This window comes from Amblyomma americanum, chromosome 5 (assembly GCF_052857255.1).
Source record: "Amblyomma americanum isolate KBUSLIRL-KWMA chromosome 5, ASM5285725v1, whole genome shotgun sequence".
Lineage (NCBI taxonomy): Eukaryota > Metazoa > Arthropoda > Arachnida > Ixodida > Ixodidae > Amblyomma > Amblyomma americanum.
The window spans coordinates 171,835,966-171,853,703 of record NC_135501.1 but is presented as its reverse complement, the minus strand read 5'-3'; the positions used below and the strand labels follow the sequence as shown (position 1 = coordinate 171,853,703).

At 44.4% G+C, this 17,738-nt stretch overlaps 1 protein-coding gene and 1 long non-coding RNA gene across 3 annotated transcripts in view; one reads left to right on the top strand and one right to left on the bottom strand.

The window, feature by feature from the left end:
* LOC144135299 (uncharacterized) overlaps window positions 1-3,828 on the top strand; it is a 51,407-nt gene extending 47,579 nt beyond the window's left edge. For both annotated transcript variants that reach the window (XM_077668008.1, XM_077668009.1), the window contains exon 17: window positions 3,558-3,828. In XM_077668008.1, coding sequence (XP_077524134.1) covers window positions 3,558-3,710 — 153 coding nt within the window. In that variant the 3' untranslated portion in view covers window positions 3,711-3,828. The remainder of the gene's footprint in view (window positions 1-3,557) is intronic.
* A 2,292-nt stretch (window positions 3,829-6,120) lies between these two features.
* Window positions 6,121-16,927, bottom strand: LOC144135297 (uncharacterized). The gene is made up of 3 exons (XR_013315439.1): window positions 16,789-16,927; window positions 7,893-8,003; window positions 6,121-6,383 (listed from the first exon to the last, which is right to left on the bottom strand). It is a non-coding gene; the product is annotated as an uncharacterized LOC144135297 (long non-coding RNA).
* Between the last annotated feature and the right edge of the window lie 811 nt (window positions 16,928-17,738).

Genomic DNA, 17,738 nt, shown 5'->3' with positions numbered 1-17,738 from the left:
TTATGGTGCTCTGCTGAAGAAGTGAAAGTCGAGGGTTCGATCCTTGAGGCAGTGGTCGCACTTTGATGGGGACCTGGGTACTGTGCGATGCTGGTGCAAGTATAGAACCCCAGGTGGTCAAAATTACCCGGAACGCTCAAGTACAGCGTCCCTCATAGCCTGAGCCGCGTTGGCATGTTACGTTAAAGCCCGTAAACCATAAACCATATATATTTAGAATTTTCAAAATGCAGTTACCCTCAGGGTTGTGGCCCTATAAATTTCGCATATATCACGTCCAGATACATGCGCTTTCGAAAGGCTTGCAGGCAAAGCTACCCCTCCAGTACCAGAAAGTAGTCGCAAGAGGCAAAATAGGTTGGGCTAAACCACCGGCGGTAACTTCGCTTTCAAAATTCTGATAACTGATACGAATATTACTAACGGTGGGATGCACGCATCTCAATAAATAACGAGATTTAACATAAATGCACGCATCTCAATAAATAACGAGACTTAACATAAACAGTTTTTATTATTTATTTTTATTTTATTTGGAACATACTGCTAGCCTCTTTCAAGGCTGTTGCAGGAATGGGAACAGGTTTGTTTTCTTTTTAGGTACGTCACAAAAGAAAAAATTCACAAAGAAGGTTCATACAACTGATATAACATTGTAAAATGGATAATCATGGGAGACAGCTTCAAAATACATGACGCAATATTAAGCAACACAAAAGCACGTGCAATGCTTCACTAAAACTTCAAATAAACCATTATGACAGGTTACAAAGAAAACTGCTCAAAGATTCAGAATTAACAACATTTCCAGGTAACATATTCTATTCCCTGATCGCTTGCGGAAAAAATGAATAACGAAAGGTGTCAGTATTAAACTTATACTCTGTTAAGTGCAGTGAATGTTTCGTTCTGGTGTTGCGTTTCCTATTCAAGATTAGTTAACGAGCCTACTATTTAGTACGTCTTAGATGTATTCTGATGCGCAACGTCACTAGAAATGCTATGCCGAAAAAAGCGCACTTGTAACTCTACGTTCGGAGCTGGCCTCTTCCTTGAACTACGTTTTCGGAAATAAACTCCGTGTATAGGTCCTGTCTTGGTTGTGCGATGTACCATATTGGCGTTGTTTTAATGCTATCTTAGCGACAACATATTACTACCGTGAACTGAAATCAACTAAAGCGTGCGGCGGATTCGCCTTGATGCCCTCGAAATGCCTCCTCTGATCAGCTTCAGCATTGCTCTGGATCAAATCAATGAGTTCAGCTTGAACAAGAGGAAGAGCATGCTTAGATATTTGTGTTTACTTTAAAACAAGCCGATTGATCATCTGTAAACAGTTGTTGCAGATGAAATGCGGAACAAAGTTTAGCTGGAACATAGGTGCAACAAATCTAGCCTTTCCGTGAGCCAGCCTCAGTGTAAACAATGGTTGTTGAGCTCTTCTGCTGATGCTAAAGACGCGGGTTTGATCCCGGCCGCGGCGGTAGAATTTCTATGGAGGCAAAATTCTATGGGCCCGTGTACTGTGCGATGCCAGCGCTCGTTAAAGAACTCGAGGTGGTCGAAATTTCCGGAGCCCTTCACTATGGCGTCCCCCACAGCCTGGGTCGCTTTGGCTGTGTGTCTCGTCCTCCCTTCGCCCGTCGTCTGCCAGCGCTTCAGTGTTCACAAGAAAATAGAGCAAACTCTGTTTGAAAATGAAAGCCTTGAGAGAAACCATAATTTCTAAGAAAGCGGCTGTCGGATTACAAACTGGCTACTTGAGAACAACTTATGGAGCATGATATTTACACTCATTGTCGCGATGGGTTTACGGCGATATTTACTGGGATAAGAACATATTCCTTTACTGTATACAAGAATGACCTTCTAAACCCGTCGGCTCATTGTGAACAGAACTCGTAATTTGAGTACCTAAAATAGGTGTAACGGAAAAAAATTTTTGATATGATTATCATATGAGCACTTTATTTTTAGCTTGGCTGCAGCTTCCCTTATCCTTTAGAGGGTTGTCAGAACAAATTAAAGTTGGCCGTTATCAACTATTACCGCCCTCAACTAAAACGAATACTTCAATTACAAGCCAGACAACACCAAACACTTTAAATTCAGGTGTCGACAATACCGGAACATCTCGAAAGTAAACTTCGCTACGTCGAAAATTATTTGGGCGCAGATGCCTCAGGCCGCGCTGCACAGTTTTTCACATCAAAACTGTGATCTCGGAGTCACTTCCGGGTGTAGTCGTAACGAGTGTGAATGTGCCAGAATTTTCTGGCAGTCTTGCTGGTACAAAGGTCAAATAACGCTTTGATTTGACCTCTAACTGGAGGCTCGTCGCAAGTGTGGCTGTGACGCCACACCATGTGACTTGTCGCAGCTGTTACCGCTCGCTCCGCCGCAGCGCCGACTGCTCGCTCTCGCAAGTTGCATCACGTGACTAACCACGTGATTCGCTCTTGCTGAATAAAGGCCAGCGCTCGCCGCCTAGACACCGCATAGACAATGGAGCCAGAACTGGTCACCGGGACGAGTTCTTCGACTGAGCATTGGGGGCGCCGGGCTGCTTCTAGCGATCCCTACGACAGATAGCGTCACGAAGCCGCGTGGGCTAGAGATAAGTCGCGAGAGCGGGCTCGTCGAGTTGATCAAACCGATGAAGAACGGGAGGTATAGTCTGTCAAAAATAGACATCCCAAGGGGTTTGCTTCCAAGCTGCGTAGCGGGGCTCTAGCATATTTGAGCATCCTAAGCTTGGGAGGGTTGAGGACTTAATTTCCCCCCGCCTTCGTGAGATTAGGATTTCTGAGTATACAGGAGCAGCCGCACTGCAGGGCTCTGAAGCAGACCCTTTGGGCTGCGTACTTATGACAAAGACTGTACGTACAGAGAAGAATGGGCACAGGCAACAAGAGTACCTCAAGCGGAAAAAGGGAAGCAGATGCTGCCAACGTCTCCGCGTCGACATCTGCCACTGATTCGATTGCCTTTCGCTCCGCATAACCTGGCTCAGCTCAGTTGAGCGAAAGCCATATTTATTACGTTTGCTCCAGTGCTAATATGAGTCTGCTTGCAAATACCTATAATTTGTAAAGTAGTGGGGGTCAGGCCAGAAGAATGTTTTCTTTGTAACTCGAATAAAAGCTCGAAAGTGTGCGCTTAGTGTACTTCCATCCTACTAACTTCGCGCCGTGTTTGAAATTGAATGAGTTTGGTCCGAGGGGCAGGAAAATTTTTAACCTAAAAGAATTGCGGTGCTAAAAAATGCGCCAATTGTATCGAGCGAAATGGCAACGCACCCCGAAGAAAGCCATAACATAGCTTTATACTCAAAACTAAAATTTAAAGGAGCTCTCCTCGATCTCCGTGAATGGTGTGAAGGACGAAGCAAGCAGCTTCAAGAGCGCTGGGTCTTCGCGGTGGCATACGCAATGCACAAGTTCGAACAAAGCGTCATGCCCTACGCCGTGCTCTACTTCACGTTCTTTGCTCGCTGTTCTGGCGGCCACCTATCAGAGCTACGTGATTAATCGTTTCGACCATCTTCTTCGCAGGTGAACAGCCTCAAAAGCTCCATCGACCTCCGGCCGGCGATGTCCTGGTTGATGAACAACGCACACCTTGGCCCCTTTAGTACTGCATGCGGCGGGGATGACCACTTCTACCGGCTCCGATATGTCAAGGAGAAGGTTTTCCTTCTGCCCTGAAGATCACCAAGGGGAGGAAGGGGTCCGTGTTGGTGTGGAGGCCAATGAGCATTATAAAATGTCTATCGGCCCGCGGCCTGTAGTCGTTCCATAGCAGAGTTCCGTAGCAGCTTGAAGAACCGCAATACAATCGTTAGTCAGCTGCACACAAACCACTTGCTTCCCACTTTACAGCAATTCCTAAACGGTAGCATCTAAGCGGCCAGGTGGCCCATGGGTGGCCTGTCTTCCAAAGTAATAATAATTGGTTTTTTGGGGGAAAGGAAATGGCGCAGTATCTGTCTCATATATCGTTGGACACTAGAACCGCGCCGTAAGGGAAGGGATAAAGGAGGGAGTGAAAAGTCTCAATGCCATGGTATAACTTTCCGCATTTTGTTACTGAACCCATTAGGTTTTGTCACACGCACATGGACACTTTGCGCAGTTCCTGCTTTCACTAATAATTCTATTATGGCATGATACTGTCCTTCTCTCGAGCTCCTCCTGGATTCACCGCAGTACCGCTTCTAGACGTGCCTTGTGCTCTTGTTCATCTTTGCTGCCTACCAGGATGTCATCGAAGAACGCCCTCATTTAGAGTAGCTCAGCCATGGAGGGCTGAAAGATCTCAACTGCTACTGTAACTACAAATCGAAGACTCGTGACACGAAACACACCACAGTGTGTGGTGATGGTCAACTGGACAACTATTTCTTCGTCTACTGCCAGTAGTTGATACCCCTGATTAAGACGAAGCTTAGAGAATATCGAATAACCTGACAGTTTTTGCAATTTTTTCTTCGAGAGTCGGCAAGAGGTTAGTCTGTCATTGAACAACAAAATTTACGGTGCTTTTATAATCGGCACATGTAGTTCTTTTCAACAACTACACAACTGGTGTTGTCCATGCGGAATGCCGTACTGGCTGCAAAATTTCTTGTCTGACAAATTCCTCCAGGGCTTCCTTAACTCTCGCTTGAAAAGCAAACGGATGCAGACGAGGCCAGAAAAACTTTTGCTGGGTAGTTGGTTCCACTAATAGTATGCGGCGAGACACGTGTGTTGCTAGCTTCTTTGCTCTGACCTGCATACCCCTCGCGCGCATGTGTTGTTCCTTCTCTCCCTCTTGATACTTCGTCTTATTTTCACTCGCATAGGCTCTGAATAAACAGTTGCAAGTTGCGCTTGTCCAGTCTCTTACTGTACGCTGTCTGTTTTTCTTTTTCTTTCCTTAATTCCCAAAATTTTCTTTTTGCGGACCGGTGAGTTAAACAGCTGTGATAGTTTATAAGTGAATGGTCTATGGCGAAGGCGACGAACTTAGTTTACAGAGTCAACGTCCGTCGCTTTTCCTATACTATTTGTAAAGGGTAAATAGGGGTGCGCTTTGCACGCCAACGTTAAAAAGGTGTTTTTTTTTCTTTAAGCTCGAAAACACTATATCAGCTTAAACATTTCCACATCCCTCCGAGTACCCAAGCAGTACTTGTTCGTTTTTCTCTGTGTCTTTGTTCCTTTCTTTGTTTCTGTTTCTTTCTTCCTTTCTTTCTTCCTTTCTTTGTTTCTTCCTTTCTCTCTTCCTTTCTTTATTTCTTCTTTTCTTTGTTAGTTTCATTCTTTATTTGCTTCATTCTTTGTTTCTTTTTCTTTCTTGCTTTCTCTTTATTTCTCTTTGTTACTTCCTTTCTCTCTTCCTTTATTTATTTCTTCCTTTCTTTGCTTCTTCCTTTCTCTCTTCCTTTCTTTGTTTCTTCTTTTCTTTGTTATTTTCATTCTTTATTTGCTTCATTCTTTGTTTCTTTTTCTTTCTTGCTTTCTCTTCCTTTATTTATTTCTTCCTTTCTTTGTTTCTTTTTTTCTTTGTTAGTTTCAATCTTTATTTGCTTCATTCTTTGTTTCTTTTTCTTTCTTGCTTTCTCTTTATTTCTCTTTGTTCCTTCCTTTCTCTCTTCCTTTATTTATTTCTTCCTTTCTTTGTTTCTTCCTTTCTCTCTTCCTTTCTTTGTTTCTTCTTTCTTTGTTAGTTTCATTCTTTATTTACTTCATTCTTTGTTTCTTTTCCTTTCTTGCTTTCTCTTCTTTTATTTATTTCTTCCTTCTTTGTTTCTTCCTTTTTTTATTTCTTCCTTTCTTTGTTTCTTCCTTTCTCTCTTCCTTTCTTTGTTTCTTCTTTTCTTTGTTAGTTTCATTCTTTATTTCCTTCATTCCTTGTTTCTTTTTCTTTCTTGCTTTCTCTTTATTTGTCTTTGTTTCTTCCTTTCTCTCTTCCTTTCTTTCTTCTTTTCTTATTTGCTTCATTCTTTGTTTTTTCTTTCTTGCTTTCTCTTTATTTCTTCATTTCCTTTCTTTCTTTGTTCGTATGTTTGCATGTTTGGTTGTTTGTTTATTTAAGACAAGTCACATTAGGCAAGATAAACACTGGACGGGAAATATATACCTTTGGAACCGAGGTGAAGTAGGCGGTCCCTTTGGTTACGCTGCTACTTCAACTGATTTGGCTCTCTTTATTATCTCGCCTTACGCGTAAAAGAGGCCGAGCGCAGGGCGTCATCCGAAGGTGCCCAGGTATTCCTTGAGCTTTCTCTCTCGGTCCCTGGGAGCCGTGCAGTTCCAGGTGATGTCTGACAGGTGCGTGTCGAACAGCATCCAGGCGATCTTGTTCCGGACTTGAAGCTTCATCACGTTATCCACCTGCCGAGGAGCGTATTGAGCATGACCACATGTTCCCTGCCCAGTGAAATAGCAATACTTCAACCCCCAGACGCCAAAACAAAAATAACCGCCCAGTTCAGAAACACAGGCGGCACTGCCCAAAGACGCACTTCACTTGGTGGAGCTTATGCCACGTGACTTTCTCCAGAGAGTTCAGTGCTAAGCCTGGCCACTACACTTGACCCTGCACCTTTCTTCTTGGTATACTGTAATGTTGCCAGTCCACAAAAACAAAGGACAGTGTGACTCTATTCTGGACGGCGTACGTGAAGTTTAGTACGTATATTTTCGTACATCCTCCACGTACCAGACTGAAGGCGTAAAAGTAAGGCTAGCGGTGAAGGCTAAGAATGGTATAGGGCATCTCGATACACACGCCTCCAGAACAGGGCAGAGCGGAGCAACATATGAGAGCACATCACATACGAGCGTTGTGGGCTGTCACGCCTGAGGAAGCTTACGTAGCAAGCTTGCTGCGTGGTTTTAGTTTACAGTGCAGCGGTTGAGGACCTACTGGCGAGCAGCTGACATCTCGTTAAAGGGAAATAGCACGAACTGCACTGTATAAAAGTAAGCGTCGCTGCCTCCTCCGGGGACTTTTTTGATGGGAAAAATATTGTAATAAATACTATGTGCTGTAAATGGCGTAAAAGTAATAGCGCATATATATTCGTAAAAGAGCGAAGCACATGCGAACATATGCAACAAAGCAAGCATAGCAGATCTGAAAGGACCGCCAGTGCTGGAGGTTGGAAGCAGAGAGAAGCGGCTCGGTAATCTTTTTGGGGCGTGTGGAGGGCTAGTCTTCTTTGCACCAGCAGGCCCAGAAGAATGCAGTTTTCCAAATTTGGAAACCAATCTGCCGGTTCCTAACAACAATGAAAAATTTTAATTTATAAGCGGAAGCATAACTGTATTTGAAAAAAAAAAAGTCATTTACAGCCTTGTTGACCTCCAAACAGTCAACACTGCTCAGATGTCAACGACTTCAACGACTGTGTAGCTAAAAGGAGCCTTATGCTTAAAAATGATAAGTTTAAATACCAGTACTCAAATTCTTAGCTGAAAAAAAGCTGAAAGTGTGTGTGTGTTGCCACTCATCATCATCAGTCATCAAAATCATCAGTCATACCTTTGCTGATAACTTTCGGAGCACTCGCCTTGCGCATTGCACTGGCACATGTACGCCCCAACGTTCAGCTGAAAATTTTCCAACGCTCCTTCCTTGCTTAGTTCCCAAGGTACAGGGGGGCGGGTCGTGTCGGAAATGCTTATGCCGCATATAAAGCCAAGTCTTTCCGTGCTGCTGCCGAACGTCTTTCCTTTACGGATTCTCAACTCTGGCATCAGATTTGCCACAATGACGGAAAGACTTCAGAGTACCCAGACACCTTCCTGTCCGGATGTGACGCGCCGCGTTGTACAGCGACCCATTGAAGGGGCCCAACGTTACAAAGCCCCACGTAACTTAATCACGTAAGTACGTACCTTTATTTTCATGGTTTCCCAGCTGTCGTAGAAGAAGTCGGACGACGAGATCGCGCCGAATTCCGTCGGAAGGTCGTCCATCCTGCCCAGGGATGCGTTTGGATCGCACACCTGCGCGGTGCAACCCGATTCAGTGTTTTACTTTACCAGGCTGTACTGTAATGCATGAACACAACCCGTAAAGCTTCACGCGTGCGCTAGCACAGCTACTGTGTCATGTATTTTCTCATCACTGTGAACGGCTTTGGTGAGAGCTCGAACGTTATCTTACAAATTATCCGCAAACAAAAAGCTACTTCCACCAGAACTCTAATGATCTTCCTTGTGGCCTCACATCGAGAAAAATGAAATGAAATTCCAAAGCCGATGGTGGTTTAGAGAGACGCCGTAGTGAAGGGCTCCGAATTAACTCATTCGATAAAAATACGACCCCAGAAAACAATGATGTCAAGGCCGCACCAGTTGTATTTGTTGCTCTCCTGATACTCTTTCCTCCACAACATATACATATGTAAGCAGCAAGAATCTTGGACAAGTGGTCACTTAAAATAAGGCCAATTCAGTACAGATAAATGGCAGTTACAGACTGATTTCAATATTGCTTGTATTTTGTAATGTATTGGAAACATTTGTAACAATACGTTTCAGCAGCTTTTTTTCAGTAAGAAGCAGTTCATTTTGAAGTAACACACGGCTTCCGTGCAAAACTTGGAACTGAAGGAGCTTTACTTAACCAAAAAAAACTACTTAGACGATAAATTTTGAATATAGCCAATACAGAATAGGTCTTTTCCTTCGCTACTGAAAATCATTACACTCAGCTAAGAACGGCATTTTTCCGTAGCAACTTTCTTTTTATGGTGTACAGGACGCAGCGCTTAGTTTGATTCGTAGCTATTTCAATATTCAATTTTATTTTATAACCTTTGATAGGCATGTGTCTAATATAGAACTGATTGCATATATACCTCGAAGGGTTGTTTTATTTTCATTGTTTTTATAATAAATTTTTACAATATTGTCCTTATGTTACTTATGTTACTTTTTTCTTACGTTACCTATGTTACTTGTGTTATGTGACTTGTTTTTCATATTTGATATTTACGACATTGTCCTTACAACGCATCCACATTACATCTTACTGTGTGCTGATGACACCAGCTAGTTCCTTTCATTTTTCTATGAGAAATAATTATCTGGTTCTGAAACCACCACTAACACCTTGTTACGTGATAAAACCAACTCCGCTTAAGTCAGGTCTTGATACTAGTACGCAAAACACACTATGTAATTTTCAAACGGCGCAACAAATCGATACTTTTCCCATGCAGATCAAATTCCAGGCCTCTACTTCAACGTGTCTCCTGATAAAAGTTCTTACAAGTTATTTGTGAAGGGAACAAAGTGAACTCTCCTGGTACTTATGGTTCCCGCAAGTGCTTTTAAACTCACTGACATGTTATTGATAATAAGAAATTTGCTTCGTACGAAGTTTAAACGTCAATTGTACATCAGTTCAAACTGATAACTAAGGTAGACTTAGAAATGCTCTAGGTATCGCCAACAAGAGCAGTGTGGGGCACAAAAAAATCACGCGATGAATCATAGATTTCCAATATTTAAAGCACAAACTGCTGGCGGTAAACAAAATATTTCACTTAGAGCTGTAAATTTACATTCATATTTAAATCACTAATCACGTTTACTATATTTTTATCGTAATGATTACCATCAGCACTATTTATGCGCAACCTTTTCAAACGCCTTTGTAAAGAACCAAGTATGGTGCTCAGAAACTTGAATATTTAGTACCGTAGTTTCCCAACAAACACCCACGCATCATAGAATTCATATAACTGCCTGTTGCCCATAACAAGTTCAAGATTAGCGTAAGAAATTATTCCACGCCTTTCTTTAAGGCGTAAGGCAAGCTTACTTGCACCATTGAGCGAAAATCGGTCTGCGTGTGTGACAGCACTCGTGGTAACCATAAAAGATGGCGTGCACATACAACCTGGCAGGTGTCGGTTGCATTAATGATTGGTCGCAAGAGCAACCTGGATCGCACAAATTCCACCTGTCGCAGCACCCGCCATCGCAGAAGAGCGGCGCAGCGCTTAACCAATGCACCACTGCGCCAGGAGTGGTATGAGGACTCCCAGGGATCTTTGAATGTCAAGTCGAAAAAGACCAATTCTGCATACATGGGCATTAGCCCATTGCACTATCGTGCCATACTCTTAAAGGGGCTCTGAAACGCCTTCCGAAGAGAGCACACTAACTCACGTAATCAATTAACTCACTTAATCACTGCACTGTGTTGCCATGAAAACAAGAGCCAAATAATACTCTTCTACACGCAGCAGACGACCCACAATCACACGTGAAAGTTGGCGAGCCCTTTCCCGCGACTTTTTCATGCTCGCACCCTCCTCCGTCCCCCGCATCTGGGTGGACAAGGTTAGAGGTGGCCATTGGTTAGATTCTTTCAGACGTCAGGCAGCTACGCTCGCCATGGCCAATAAGCCGCTTAGCTCCGGCGGGTCGGGAAGCTCCGCTCCCAGACGGGGGTCGGCGAAGGAGCGCCTACCTTTAAGCTTGCAAAAAGTGACGAGAGGAGAAGGAAATACGCGAAGACGCTGAATTCAAATTTTAACTACAGATAACTCAGCTTCTACAAAGCGCATTTAAAAAATATTTGCTGGACACTATTCGTGAAGTGGCGTGCTTCAATATCCCATGAATGCCGCAACATTATTAGATCCTCCTTCAGAGCTCTTTTAAAGCGTAGCGCGGGCCGCGGTACGGCGGCGACTGCCTTCACGAAGTTAACGCGCTGATCGGAAGGGGTCCGGCAGCGTCGCGGCGGCGGTTACGCAGAGCCTTGCAGAGGTGGAGTTGTCAGCTGCGTGTCATCGGGTTACATCGCGGCGCAGCGCGCGGCGACTGCGTTCACAGAGAGAGTGGGCTTGCGCCTTCTCACAAGTAAGCAGTCTTATGTGTCCCTGAAGACTTTTTCTCCTGCGTAAGCAGTTCGTTCGTTTTCCCCTTTGGATGCATGCATTTCCTTTATGCTTTCACTCTCTTTTATAATCTGGTTCTGGACTCTGTTTTACTTCATCCTTTTGTCTTCTTGCAGTGATATTTATGTATAGTCTGGCCTTGCCTTTCCTCTCCTGTGCAGCATTATCTGTTCTTGTGCAAACTGTCAATGTTCTACGGGCAAGTGCACCGCATCAAGCAGAAAGAATTTGCCCTTTGTCCCTCCACCTGAGATCTCGCTTCTGTGAATAAATGTTATCGATAAATCAAACAATCAGTTTCGACCGCCAGGGGCTCTTCAACGTGGACTGATATCATACAGCGCAGAAGCATTTTTGCAATCGGCCGCCGCGGCCGGGAATCGAACCGAATTCCCCGGGCACATCAACAACCAAGCCACAGCGGCGGGCCATCACAAAGCTTGCCGGTATCAAACACTGCATTCTTGCATCACGGTGACTGGCTTTGTTGCTCGAACTCATCATATATATCTCTCCTTAACGTTCTTACTTATTCCATATAATCAGTGAGTGGTTTGTCGCTTCTCGAAGCCGCCTGAGCAGGAGGGCTGGTGTATGCATTCTGTGTGTGGTATTGTTCTGCGTTCACAATGGGGCGGTTTCTCGGGCGGCAGCCACAGATAAAGTGACAGGGCACGAGTGGTTTACGTGGCGTTTTGACTTTTAACTGCTGACCAGAGGAATTTCGAGAAAATCATGGGCAGGATTGTTACAATCGTCCTCGCCTTGTCACTTAAATGTGAGATACTTTGTATGACTTTATAGCACACCTACAAGGGGCTTAAGGTCGACTCGTCTGGTCTTTTCATTGCTATGTGTCTGGTCTTTTCATTGCTATGTGCTCCTTCGGAGCAGCACGCCATTTTATCCGTCAATGAGCATTTATTTTCATCCCTGCCGTCGATATGCTTATTGTCACAGAGTACCAATCATGCCACATCAAAAAAAGATAATTAACAGTCAAATATCCTCATAAGAAAAGTCCATTTTCGCTTCAACTGCTCTGCAGAAGCTAGTTCACCGTCTTCTCTACATCTCCTGCCATCGCCTGGCAGTTACCTCTGCCCCTCTGTGTTTGTCAACGTTCTATTATCCAGTGTCTACTATTCAATCTTAGCAAGTTCTAGTCGCTTCTCATTTCACGTGCCTGAGCGTATCCGACGAGTCTAAATTGCGTGCACGCCGCGTAAGGCGTGCGATCCCGGGACGTCGAGACGTCTTTCAGCCGATACAGCATGACGCCCATCTCGAAAAACAGCCCCACGTACAGGTCCTGCCGTTGGTACGGTTGCGAGGCCATCAACAACGTGACGTGCTTGTCCTGCGGACGCGGTGCACAAGCACTACTTGAAGAAGGCACTGATATCGACGCGTCGTGCACAGTGCGTGTCTCTCTGCATTGATTTCAACAAGTAATTAGGCAAATGTTTGAAAATTATCAATCAGTAATAACTAATAGGCTTGAAGAGGATATCGACCTATCCAGGTAATCTTGCCTCTAAAGGAGCACCCATTAACTCCAATGTTCATCCATTTAAAAATGTGTGCTCAATAAAATGAAAACCCTCTGTAAGAATGCACACGTCAGTGCCACGTAGCAAGCTCAGCTACAAGCAAAGACAAGCAGTGTTCCAAAAGTGGCATACCACGGCGACAATCTTTTGCCGTGCTTTTCCTTAACTAAAAAATAATGAATGTTCTGCATTCACAGAAGCTGCGTGGCAAACACTTTAGGCCGTAAAACCTCCATCCTAGATTACTGCATCGACGTGTAACTTCTCATTGCCGACAGGAGCGTCACCGTCTGTTTCCTGCGTCTTGCTGTCAACAGGGGTGGTAGCCGTAAACTGGAAAAACAACACCGATGTGAGGTCCATGTTGTGGTTTGGATACAATGCCAATGAGCTTCCAGTATTATGATCATAGGTAAGATTTTACAAACGGCTTGCCTATAGTCATCCTGAGCATGCAACTCAGGAAAGAGTCCGGCGGCACGTCGCGGTGGCTCGCGCTTCACCATCAGGAACTCGGTGCAGTCTGAAATCTCCAGCGGCGTTGTGCGCGTCCTCACAAATCGGTTCTCCGGCTTTTTCTTAGGGCGCCTATCGCGCCCAAATACAGCTGGACTGACTGCTGTATTATGAGATGTAGCCGCACTTTGAGAGATCAGCTTGTATGCAAATTTCAACAGCTAAGAGCCCGACATCAGGCTAACACACACGCGAGATCTGGATTCAACTCGTTCGTAGCCGGAAACATTTTCGTGTCCTACGATTTTTTTTGCGGATTGCTTTAAAGATACAGGTGACTAATAGCCTCCTACAATTCTCAGAAAGCAAGCTTCTTGGACAACTTTACATGTCACTCAAGGGGGGAGGGGGTGGGGGCGGGTAAGAGCCGTCTGTTCTCAGCATATGTACAGGCGCTTCGCGCCCTCCATCAATTGATTCCTGATCAGAGGAATCCCTGAAGACCGAAAAAAAAACCTTTTCTAAATTCCAAAAGCCTGCTTCCGTGCATAACGGCAATTCCTTTACCATGGCGGCGTGGCCTATCTTAGGGATAGAAGTCGGATAGAGCTTTCCAGCACTGCTGCGAACCTTCACGCACCTGGCGAGCAGTAGCTTGGCACAGCTGCCCTTCTTACCGTTGTAGTCACTGCAACGCAATGATTATTCCCTTTAGTGTGGCTACAAGATACGGCAGGAATGTGCGGGAAAGACACGAAGCATTATCCCGACTCTGGAAGGCTTCAGCCTCCTAGCCGAGATTTTGTCTTCCAAAACAGGTGGAGCCGGCATATTGAAGGAAATTGTGCAGCATAGCCAACACTGACAAAACTTCAAAGCACTGCTTCAGCAAGCACTCATTTCGAGCCCCTGAGCACTGCAAACCACAGAATAACGGCGCAGCTTGATAACCGCGTCAAATTTGCCTCTGCGCGAGGGATATGATGGTATTCGCTTTTTTGTTTTCAAAAGATGCCAGGGATTTCTCTTGAGAACGTAGAACATGCTAATCTGTGCTGTATCCTACGAGTTCCCACGGCTGGTTGAAAGCTATCCAAATACGACGCAACATGCGAGGTTAACACGAACCAGCTGCAGACTTATCACAGAGGTCGGCTTGCTGATATTTCGCTGTACAGAAAAAACTTGTCAGTTGGAATAACTATTTTAACACGCTGCTGGCATGTGGACGGCTGGTTTGTGAGAGCATGTCATTGCGCTGGAAGATACAAGAGCGGCGACATGCGCGGGTGCTCCTTTTGCATTATCCCTACTTTTCGCAACACGAAAGCGCCTGCAAAGGGATAGCTGCGCAAACAAAGTCTAAATACAAGGTGCGAGTGCCGAAGCACCGGCTTTTTAACGCCTTCACATTGTAGTCTATGCCGCCACATTATTGCGTGTTTGCGTGACACACCTGTCTGATACGTCACTCCAGTTGCTTGATATAGATTCTTGCACATCGCGAATATGGTTTATTTCAAAGCTTTTCGTGCCTGTGGTGGCTTTTCACCCGCGAAGGGTGAAACTATAACGACACACTTCCGAAACTATTAAAAAGTGATCCCAAAAAGTTTTGGCGCACTGTAAATCCTAAAAGCTGCAACATTTTACCAGCACTAACTACAGGAGAGGGCTCGCCCTTGCCGTTAGACGAGTGCGCCGAAATCTTCAACAAATCTTTTAGTGACATGTTCACAAATGAACTCCCCACTGATAATTTACCGCCCATTTCTCCAACATACATACGGTTTCAATTTGCACCTATTACTATCACAACAAATGGCGACGCCCGCGCAATCGACAAGCTAGAACTAAAAAAGGCCCCAGGACCCGATGGGATCAGTACAAAAATTCTGAAACTAACATGTCACGAATCATCTGGTTTGCTCGCGCTGATATTTCAGCGATCTCTGGATACAGGACAGCTCCCGGACGACTGGAAACAAGCACACATCATTCCCGTATACAAATCAGGAAGTAACACCGATCCAAACAACTTCAGGCGTATCTCACTTACTTGTATCTGCTGCAAACTACTAGAGCATATCTTCTCCCACATCATGAACCATCTGAACCTAAATAACTTACTTCTCGAGAACCAGCACGGATTCCGGCAAAACCGATCATGCCAGTCGCAACTCTTTGAGCTTGTGACTGACCTTCATCAATCCCTACACATGTCTCATCTCACAGACGCCATTTTCATTGACTTTACAAAAGCTTTTGACCGTGTTGCCCACAAACGCTTACTGCTAAAGACCCGAAATTTACAGCTCGACGACAAAACAACTACATGGATCGAGCAATTCCTAACCGATCGTTACCAGTCGGTCAAAATTGAGAACCTCATTTCTAAAGCCACTCGCGTATTATCTGGTGTCCCACAAAGCTCAGTATTAGGGCCATTACTTTTCCTAATTTATATAAACGACATACCCTCTAATATTACTTCATCAATACGGCTTTTCGCAGACGACTGCGTAATATACAGGCAGATAACCACCCCGACTGATGCACTAGCTCTCCAATCAGATCTAACAGAACTAACTGAATGGTGTTCAACGTGGCAGATGGATATTAATGTCAGTAAAACTAAGCATGTAAGATTCTCTAGGGTAGCAGAAACGTCACAGAATAATTACCGGTTAAATAATAGTGGAATTGACTCCGTGTCGTGTATAAAATATCTGGGAGTGTTTTCCAGTCAGAACTTAACCTGGGATGCTCACATTGAATACATAACTAATAAAGCCTTTAAAAAAATTGGTCTCTTGAAACGCCGTTTACCCCTTGCGAACGCTGAAACACGGCACAGCGCTTATACAACGCTTATCAGATCAACTGTTGAATACGCTTCTGTTATATGGAACCCCTCCCACGCGATTCTTACAATTGCTCTAGAAGCAGTACAAAATAAAGCCGTCAGATTCATACTGTCATCATACTCACGTCATCAAAGCGTATCAGCAATGAAGCAAGCCATGAATCTTCAAACTCTTGCTACACGTAGAAAGTTCGCCCGGTTGTCATTATTTCACACCTTATACTATAGCGAAACGCCATTCTCCCGAAATCATATCTTTCCTGCACCTCATTGTTCAGATCGCCTGGATCATGCGCATAAGGAACGTCCGATTTTCGCTCGCACACTAAAATATCAGAAGTCACCGCTGGTTTTGTCAATAAATGAATGGAACTCATTGCCACCCAGCATTGTCGGCCATACTGAATTATCATCTTTTCAAACAGCTTTACTAACATTTCTGAACACGGAAAGTGCGTCATAGAGTGCTGAATGATTTACCGTGTCCGTGACTTTTTGGCAGTCCTTTTTTTGCTTTGCCATTTCTTGTGTGCTGAACAGCTCCGGAGCCTCTTTTATGTGCCATTGTATTTTTAGTTACTTATTTTGCCCTAATTATTACTCACTTGTTTGAACGTGTTGAATTTTGTGGTTTCAATATGTTATACTGCACTTAACTAAATGTTACCCAAACTCTGCCCTCTGTATATTTACCATCATTTGTTATGAGTTGATTTGTTATGTGTGCTTTCTTTTCATCATCCCCCCCCCCCCCCTATGTAATGCCCTCTTCTGGGTGTTTAGGGTAAATAAATAAATAAATAAATAAATAAATAAATATCTTAGACATCATTTATCGGCTGCTATATCACTCCTATGTGCAGCAAAACGCCACTGATGGACGCATTCCGTTCCAGCTCACGCGTGGCTGCGGTGGGGCTTTCCTGGCGAGGGCGCGGAATTGGTCGTTGGTTTTAAGCTAACAAACGACAAACTAAAATTCGATAGTGCGCGCTTACAAATGTTCTCCTTCGAAATGCGATTGTCAGCGCTTACGAAGCCCGCGAAGGTGTCATTCGTTGTCTTCCAGAGCGTCGGTGGTGCGGCCTGGCAGAGCTGCTGCGTTTCCATCGTCCCGACGCTGCTTATGATGATGAGAATGTCCACGTCGAAGCTGCAAGAGCGTTGCGGAGTGAATTAAAGCAATTGTATGGTGATTACACAACTGGTAATGCGGACAATCACCTTCAAGCTGGCAGTCGATAATGATAGCGCGCTGAAAGGTGCAATCTGTGCGTGGTCCATACAGCCCCCTTATCAGGTTCGTGTGCAGTGACTACGAACTCAAACACGATTCACTTTGAGTGCTTCGGAGAATTTTTAGTGTGAGGTGTTAAGAACTAACGACGCGCACGATGATCTTTAGCCAGAAGCAGATCTGCGCGGCACCAGCTTCAGTTAGCGTGAAGGTACGGTTTTGTATTCGCATAGACTTATTTTGTGAGCTTTTTTCCGGAAAATCAAGAAAAATCGAGAGTAACAAGGAGCAGTCTCACATTGAGCTTAGCTGCTTCAAGCTCAGCGCCTGGAATCCGCATCACACCCGTCTACGGACAAATATCTTACTAGTATTTCCTCCAAATTTATTTTCGTTTCAGTTCCATGAAGTTAATTTCGCCCCACGATAAAAAAAAAGTGCAAGTGTGCACGCACTTAGTCGAATATGGCAGCAAATTGTTAGATGAAGCAAAATACGTATTACCATTTACTGCAGGTCAAAGCCCTGGCCTACATAGGTAGCCATAACAGAATGAAAGAAAACAGAGCATAATACACAAACATAACGCAATGACATCTGAAAAATTATAAAATGTGCAGGAACCTAGAAAAAGCCATAAGAATAAATGCAGGCACAATTTGAAATAGCGCTCTGACACAAGCGATGTAACGCGGCTTCAAGGTGATTTTA